Below are 8,241 nucleotides of genomic sequence, written 5' to 3'. Positions count from 1 at the left end.
GAGGTGTTCAAGGCCAAGCACCGCAAGACCGGCCAGAAGGTGGCTCTGAAGAAGGTGCTGATGGAGAACGAGAAGGAGGGGGTGAGTCGGCGTGCGGCCGCCCTGGACCCTCGGTGGGTCTCCCCCTGCTGCCCCCTGCGCGTCTCGGCTTGAGAGTCCACTTCCGTGGAGTGGCTTCGGAAGTTTCCGCACGGTTGGGAAGTTCGCCCCCACCCGAGCCCTCCGTTCAAACGCTCTGGAGCACTTGGCGTTTCCCGGTCGGGGCCAAGACCGGGAGCTTGTGCTGGCTTTGAGCACACCATTCGGAAGTTAGGAAGCCTTGAACCATCTTCTTCTGGCTGGGCGCGTGGCTCACGCCTGTGATCCTGACACGTGGAAAGGCCCAGGCAGGAGGGCTGCTGGAGCCCAGACGTTCCAGACTGGACACCGTGGGGACGTTTCCTCTCTACAAGGAGGAAAATTGGCCGGGCATGGTGGCAAGAGCCTGTAGTCGTAGCTACTTGGAAGGCTGAGGCAGAAGGGTCCCTTGAGCTCGGAGTTCAGGGTAGCCGTGAGAGAGTGAGACTCCAACCCAGAAAAACAAACCAAAAAATCTTTTTCTTAGCGATTAAGTTTGTTTTATGTAAAAGAGACACGTGCAAGGTTTTTAAAAGGCAACTCATGATCAGTTATTTAATGCGTTTAAAAGGACCAGTCACCTCCAACCCATCTTCACTCTAGTTCAGAGACCTTAATCTTCCTGCTAAAGCAGGGCATTTTTAAAAACCATTATTTGTGTTGCCAGGAAAACAGCTATAGAGCTAGACTCTGAGGGTTGAATCTATGGAGCATCTAGTGGCCAGCAGCAAAGTGGTTAAGTAGCACGATTTCAGTTTGTTGTCTCTAACCAAGTTTTTGAGGTTTGCATACTACTCTTACATCCATTTTATAGGTGAAGCTTCTGAGACAGCTGAGTTCAGGGCTCATGATCTTGTCTCTGTCTCCCAACCTGTGTTCTTTAATGTAGATCCCAGGACCAGTTCTGAGGTCTGTAGGCCTGACCACTTCCCTTCTTTCTCCTGCCCAGTTCCCTATCACAGCCTTGCGGGAGATCAAGATCCTCCAGCTTCTAAAGCATGAGAATGTGGTCAACTTGATTGAGATTTGTCGAACCAAAGGTAAGTTATTTGGATCTTGGGAGAAAATGAGGTGTGTAACCTAATATTTTGTTTGTGGAGTTGGAACAGGATATCTAAATTGCCTCCTTTTTTTAAAATTCTTTTTTTTTTTTGAGCCGGAGTCTCACTCTGTCACCCAGGCTGGAGGGCAGCAGCACACTCCCGGCCACTGCAGCCTCAGCCTGCTGGGCTCCAGCGATCCTTCCGCCTCAGCCTTCCAAGTAGCTGGAACCACAGATGCCTACCACCACGCCCAGCTAATTTTTTTATCTATTGTAGAGACGAGGTCTTGCCAAGTTGCCCGGGCAGGTCTTGAGTCCATGGACTCGGGCAGTCCTCTCACCTCCAGCTCCCAGAGTGCTGGGATGACAGGCATGAGCCGCAGCGCCCGGCCAGTTGCCTCTTCTTGATTCAGGCCTCCCAGGGGTGACGGCTTCTTCGGTTCTCTGTCATGGGAGCTGGTGCATCCCCAGGGCCTGCCCCAGCACCTGGGCTCAAGGAGACACTCGGAAAATAACTTGCCAGTGAAGAAGGAACGAACACATGGCTGCTCTGGGGGGCACAGGTGTCCGTGGGTGGAGAGGGTAGAGGGAAACTGGCTGTCTGCTCAGGAGGCTGAGACAGGAGGATCCCCTGTGCCCAGGAGGCCGAGGCTGCGGTGAGCCGTGATGGCGCCACTGCACTCCAGCCTGGGCACCCGAGTGAGACCCTGACCCAAAAGCCGAAAAGGCTGGCCGTGGGAAAGTGAGTCGGGCACGGTTCCATGACTTGCGCGTCTTCCTGCTGTTTCCGCCCCAGCCTCCCCCTACAACCGCTGCAAGGGCAGCATATACCTGGTGTTTGACTTCTGCGAGCATGACCTCGCTGGGCTGCTGAGCAACGTTTTGGTCAAGTTCACGCTGTCTGAGATCAAGAGGGTGATGCAGATGCTGCTCAACGGCCTCTACTACATCCACAGGAACAAGGTGCGGGGCAGCGGCCGGGAGGAGAAAGCGCGGCTGGAGTGGGTCCCGCTCCCACGCCGCGGGTGAGCCGCAGGCCCCTTTGGGCGGCTGAGCTCTCCCTCTTGCCCTTCCTGCAGATCCTGCACAGGGACATGAAAGCTGCCAACGTGCTTATCACCCGGGACGGGGTCCTCAAGCTGGCTGACTTTGGGCTAGCCCGGGCCTTCAGCCTGGCCAAGAACAGCCAGCCCAACCGCTACACCAACCGTGTGGTGACGCTCTGGTACCGGCCCCCGGAGCTGTTGCTCGGTGAGGGTTCCCGAGCGGGCAGAGGGGGCAGGGGCCAGGCATCCGCCCGGCCGCCGGCCCCGGGGCGTGGAGCCTCAGGAGACCCTCGGGCTCAAGGGGCCCTCCTGGGGCGCTCTTCTTCCCAGGGGAGCGGGACTACGGCCCCCCCATTGACCTGTGGGGTGCTGGGTGCATCATGGCAGAGATGTGGACCCGCAGCCCTATCATGCAGGGCAACACGGAGCAGCACCAGCTTGCCCTCATCAGCCAGCTCTGTGGCTCCATCACTCCCGAGGTGCGTGGCCACGGTCCCAGCCCCCGTCAGGCACTGAGCTCCAAGCCTCCTTGCAGGGGAGGTGGGGAGTGGAACAGAAGGGAGGCTCCTCTCTGGGGAAAAGGCTGGTGGGAGACAGGGCTGCCTTCTGAGGGCCATGCGGGTTGTGCTCACGTTTCAGCTCCGGCACCAGTAGGCATTCGAATCGGTGCTGGGTTTCTCTCCTGTGAAACAGAAGTGTGCTTGTGTCAGGGTCAGTACCCATGTTCCAGGTGGTTTGTGTGAAGGGCTGGCACGTGGCGTGTGCGGAGTCCCAGCAGACACTGCTGCTTCACCCTGGATGGCTCGCTCCCTCGTGGAGAAGGTGTTCCTCTAGGTGCTGGGCCGAGGTCGAGCCTTCACTCTCTGACCGAGCTCCACCCCCTCTCAATGCCCTCCCCCCTCCAGGTGTGGCCAAACGTGGACAAGTACGAGCTGTATGAGAAGCTGGAGCTGGTCAAGGGCCAGAAACGGAAGGTGAAGGACAGGCTGAAGGCCTACGTGCGTGACCCCTACGCGCTGGACCTCATCGACAAGCTGCTGGTGCTGGACCCTGCGCAGCGCATCGACAGCGATGACGCCCTCAACCACGACTTCTTCTGGTCCGACCCCATGCCCTCGGACCTTAAGGGCATGCTGTCCACCCACCTGACGTCCATGTTTGAGTACCTGGCACCACCACGCCGGAAGGGCAGCCAGATCACCCAGCAGGCCACCAATCAGAGCCGCAACCCCGCCACCACCAACCAGACGGAGTTCGAGCGGGTCTTCTGAGACCTCGTGGCCTGCTGAGGTCGTTGTTTTCTCTTCTGCTATGTGGCGTGCATGGTGGAGATGGTGGGGCATTTGAGCGTCTTCTCTAGCGCGTATCTTGTTTAATCCTCACCCCTGGCGCTGGGAGCAGCCAGCTGAGTGGACTGGGGTGAAGTGTCGGCAGAAGGCCACGAGGGCACCGAGCCGCCTGCTCCTTGGCTTTCTGGACGGGCCCAGGCAGGAGTGGGTGGGAGGAGAGGTTCGCCCCCCCGTGACTTTCTCAGCGTGCCCAGCGGGATGCGGGGGGATAGGCCCCTTGCCCTCCACACGCTTCTCTTGGATGACAAGCTTGATGGGACAGGCCGTCTGTGCGTGGGCCACTCCTGGCCCCACCCTCAGCCGCACTGGGACCCGCACAAACTCTTGGTTTCTTTCGTAGGATCGTTGTGTTTCTTTTGGTCAGTTGTCCTGGGACATGCCTGGTTGGTTACCATTAAAAGTTGGCTTTTTCAGTAAGTGGCTGTGTGTTCTGTCCTGCACCCCACAGCCACCTCGTTGGGATTTGATTTGTCAAGCTGCTGGGGGTCTTGCCTTTTTGTCCCGGTTCATCATAAAGGCCTTCTGTCTTCTCTGGGGCGCCTTCCAGAAGGGGAAGTACCGTGTTGCCCCGCTGTCCTTTGCTGGGTCAGACAAAGGGATCTCAGGTCCCTGGGGAGGGTACAGGCAACGGCAGCTGAGTTCAAGCTCTGAGCACAGTGACACGGAATGCAGATCTGTAACCTGAGAAAGGCAGTCCCTCGGGCTGCTGGTTGGGGAGGGGAAGTGAGCAGAGGGTGGAAGGCTCGAAGGGTCTGGGGGGTGGCAGGAGCTTGGAGGAGAGTGGGGAGTGGGTGGGAGGAAAGTCAGGGGAGAGGGAGGATTGAGGGCTCATGGCTGGGACCCTCCGAGGAGCCACACATGGTGGGGCACGTTTTCTGTGAGCCTGAAGCTGGACGGGCATGCTGGAGGTCAGTTGTCTGTGTCTATTGCAGGCAGAGACCTTGAGGGGGAGCCAGGAAGAAAGGTTGCCATAACTAGTTGCCGTGAACATGCCAAAGTAACAAGCGTATTCTGTCATCTTGAAGGCTCTAAGGAAGTATCTGTCCCATGTCTCTCTCCTGGCTTCTGGTAGCTGCTGGCAGTCCTTGGCATTTCTTGGCTTGTGGATGCGTCACTTCATTCTTTGCCTTGGCCTTTTTAAAAAAAAATTAGAGATGGGGTTTTGCTATGTTGCCTAGGATGTTCTTGAACTCCTGGACTCAAGTGATTCTCCCGCCTCCGCCTCCAGAAGCACCGGGATTATATGGGATGACAGGCGTGAGCCTTGGCTCCTGGCCTTGCCTTTCTGCTCAGTGGCATTCTTCTGGATTTAGGGCCCACCCTGATCTAGTATTATCTCGTCTTAACCAATTACATCTGCAAAGACCACTTTTCCAAATAAGGCCAAACTTAGGTTCTGGGAAGACATAAATGGGGAGGAGCCGTTTAACCCGGTGTAACTAGTAATCAAAGATCCCTAAAAGCCACAGTGAAAAAGTTAGCTGAGTGTGGTGGCATGTGCCTGTAGTCCCAGCTGTTTGGGAGGCTGAGTCAGGAGGCTCCCGTGAGCCCAATATGTCGAGGCTGCAATGAGTTCTGATTGTGCCACTGCACTCCAGGAGCCTGGGTGACAGAGCCAGACACTGTCCCCAAGAAAAATGTTAAGGCTTAAATTGCATGAGTGGAAATATTAGTGAAGGAGACACGCGGGAACACCAAGATGTCGAAAGCAAGGCCAGCACCGCTCGCTGCACAAAGCTCCCCTCCAAGGGCTTCCTGCCCCCCCACTTGTGCAAACCCCTTGCTTCCGCACAGCCCTCCTTCCTTCGGGATTTCTACTTACGTGTCACCTGATGCCCTCAGCTGCTCCTATTCTTTCCCTTGTTACACTTCGCTGTTTTCCGTAGAACTTAATCCATCAAACTCGTTAGGCTCTGCTAGTAGAGTCATTGGGCGCGGTGGGACATGCCTGTAATCCCGGCGCTTTGGGAGGCTGAGGCGAGAGGATTGCCTGAGCCCATGGGTTCAAGACCAGCCTGGGCAACATGGCGAGAGCTTGTCTCTACAATAAAACAAATAGCTGGGTGTGGTGGCACACACCTGTAGTTCCAGCTACTTGGAAGGCCGAGGCGGAAGGACCACCTGAGCCCAGCTGGTCTAGGCTGCCGTGGCCATGAGTGTGCCACTGCACTCCAGCCTGGGCAACAGAGTGAGATTCCGACTCAAAAAAAAAATGTCTACTAGAGTGAGTTCCGCAGGGGCAGGCAAGAGTGGTACTGCTTTGCTCCCAAAGTCTCTTGGGAGATACGCTTAATACAAAGATGTTGAATGAGTGAATGGAACCCTCAGTGTTGTGAGCATTTAATAAGATAACAGACAATCATTGTATCATTGCTCAGAAGTTTCTGTAAGTGGCTGGGTGCAGTGGTTCATGCTTGTAATCCCAGGACTTTGAGAGGCAGAGACAAGTGAACTGCCTGAAGCCAGGGGTTCAAGACCAGCCTGGACAACTTGGTGAGACCTTGTCTCTACTATAACTCAAAAAATTAGCCAGGCATGTTGGCACACACCTGTGGTTCCAGCTACAAGGAAGGTTGAGGTGGGAGGATCACCTGAGCCCATCAGGTCTAGGCTGCAGTGGCCATGATTTTGCTGCAGCCTGGGTGACACAGTGAGTCATTTTAAAAATAAAAGAACTGACTGGGCTCGGTGGCTCATGCCTGTAATCCCAGCACTTTGGAAGGCTGAGGTGAGAGGATTGCCTGAGCCCAGGGGTTCAAGACCAGCCTGGGCAACTTAGTGAGACCTTGTCTCTACAATAAATCAAAATAAATAAAAGCACAGTAGATCAGCCTTGTAAGTTTTCCCTGATCTGTTAATCTGTCACTCAAAATCTTTCAATTGTCATTGGAAAATCTCGCTATGACTTTTTTTTTTTTAAGTCAGGGTCTCACTCTGATGCCCAGACTGCAGTGCAATGGCATGATCATGGCTCACCACAGCCTCAACCTCCTGGTTCAGGCAGTCCTTCCACCTCAGCCTCCCAAGAAGCTGGGACTACAGGCATGTGCCGAATGCTAATTTTTAAAATGTTTATTGAGAGTCTCGCCATGCTGCCCAGTTTGATCTCGAATTCCTGGGTTCAAGCAATCCTCCTGCCTCAGCCTCCCACAGTGCTGGGATCACAGATGTGAACCACTACCACCCAGTCCCAATTTAGCCACATTTTACAACAGCCAAAGCAGGCCCTAAACCCTGCCACCACCCTCTTCCCCAAAGTCCACGCCAGGGAGCCACCAGGGCTGGCCAGGCTGTTGTAGGTTCTTGTCCAGCTGTAGCTCCAAGCTCTAGCGTGGCCTGTGGACGGAGGTATGTGGCCTGGAGGAAAGACCCTTGGAGGGCAGGTTCTTGGGGAAGTTGATGTTTCCAGTACGTAGATGCCTAGCTGTGCCCGGCGTGTGCGCGCCTCTCAGATACAGTGGAGTGAGTCACAGACAGATGAATGGATGACCAGAGAGGCTGTAGAGCCCAGACTGGTCTCCAACTCCTGGGCCCAAGCAGTCCTCTGGCCTCGACCTCTCAAACCACTAGGGTTTCAGGCATGAGTCCCTGTACCCGGCCTGGGACGTGCTCACCCTGTGGGCTGGGGCTGGGTTCTGTCTCCTGGCTTCTGGCCAGATGGTTTGGTGAAACAAACAAAGCCTCTGCAGCAGACTTGGACTCTAAGTTGAGGGTGCCTCGTGCCCATGCTGTGCCCCGTGTCCTGAGCCACCACCCCCCTACCGGGATCCCGGCCTGGCAGGGCGAGGGCAAATGGCCCTAACTGTAGAGCAGGTAGGCTAAGAGGAGGCCAGATGAAGCCAGTCCCGAGGTCTGAAGTCCCCCAGCACCCTTTCCTCCCGCCTGCCAAGTCACCTTTAACCTCCACCAAGTTGTTGTTTAACTTGTAGGAGGTCTGGCTAGTCCCATACTCACGCCACAAACCTGCCAGGGAGGCCAGGAGGTCCCTGGGCTGATCCCAGGATGAAGGCGGGAACCTATCAGGCAAAGCCTTTCTCCCTGCACACTGGAGAGCTCAGAACTGGCCCCAGGCCAGTCATGCTCCCCTCTCTGGCTCAACTGAGCCTATGGCTGATGCCCAGGCAGAGCTGACTTGGCAGGTACCCACACCCGTGCGTCACTCAGGCTCCGACCGGGATGAGAGGTGCCGGGGCCCTGGCTGCCTCCCGACCAGGAGCTGGGAAGCTCTGGTGGGAAGCAGCCATGGCGCAGCACGGCCCAGGCGGGTGTCCTGTCTCGGCTGCAGCCGCCTCCTTCCAGGTAGGAGAACGCTTGGCCTGATGTGGCCCTGCCTCCCTACGCCTGTTTCTTCTTCTGTGCCATGGCTACGAATGTCCCTGAGGGATTCAGAGGTCATCAGTCACGACAATAGCTCCACACTTTGTGGCGGCTCCAAAGGAAAGGCCTTGTCATCTGAGCCTCCATCCAGAGCTGGGAAGGCTCTGGAGACCCTGTCAGTCTCACTGTTCTGAGTGCCCCCCAGAATCCCTGCTCAGGGAAACCTTTTTGAGTTGGAGTCTCACTCTGTCGCCCAGCCTGGAGTGCAGTGGCATACCACGGCCGCCCCAGCGCTGATCTGCTGGGCTCTGGCGATCCTTCCGCCTCAGGCTTCCAAGTAGCCCGAACTACAGGTGTGTGCTACCACACT

At 56.3% G+C, this 8,241-nt stretch overlaps 1 protein-coding gene across 1 annotated transcript; it reads left to right on the top strand.

Annotated features, from left to right (window-relative positions):
• The first annotated feature begins 6 nt into the window (after positions 1–6).
• CDK9 (cyclin dependent kinase 9) lies at positions 7–3,971 on the top strand. The gene is made up of 6 exons (XM_008053624.2): positions 7–81; positions 1,067–1,157; positions 1,956–2,122; positions 2,239–2,410; positions 2,536–2,684; positions 3,111–3,971. Exons 1-6 carry the CDS (start codon positions 61–63, stop codon positions 3,474–3,476), a joined length of 966 nt encoding a protein of 321 aa, XP_008051815.2. The 5' UTR covers positions 7–60; the 3' UTR covers positions 3,477–3,971.
• Positions 3,972–8,241: the final 4,270 nt, after the last annotated feature.

This window comes from Carlito syrichta, unplaced genomic scaffold, assembly GCF_000164805.1.
Source record: "Carlito syrichta isolate Samal-C Ts95f unplaced genomic scaffold, Tarsius_syrichta-2.0.1 Scaffold288326, whole genome shotgun sequence".
NCBI lineage: Eukaryota > Metazoa > Chordata > Mammalia > Primates > Tarsiidae > Carlito > Carlito syrichta.
The sequence above is the reverse complement of the archived record's forward strand: the minus strand, read 5'-3'. Positions and strand labels throughout refer to the sequence as shown.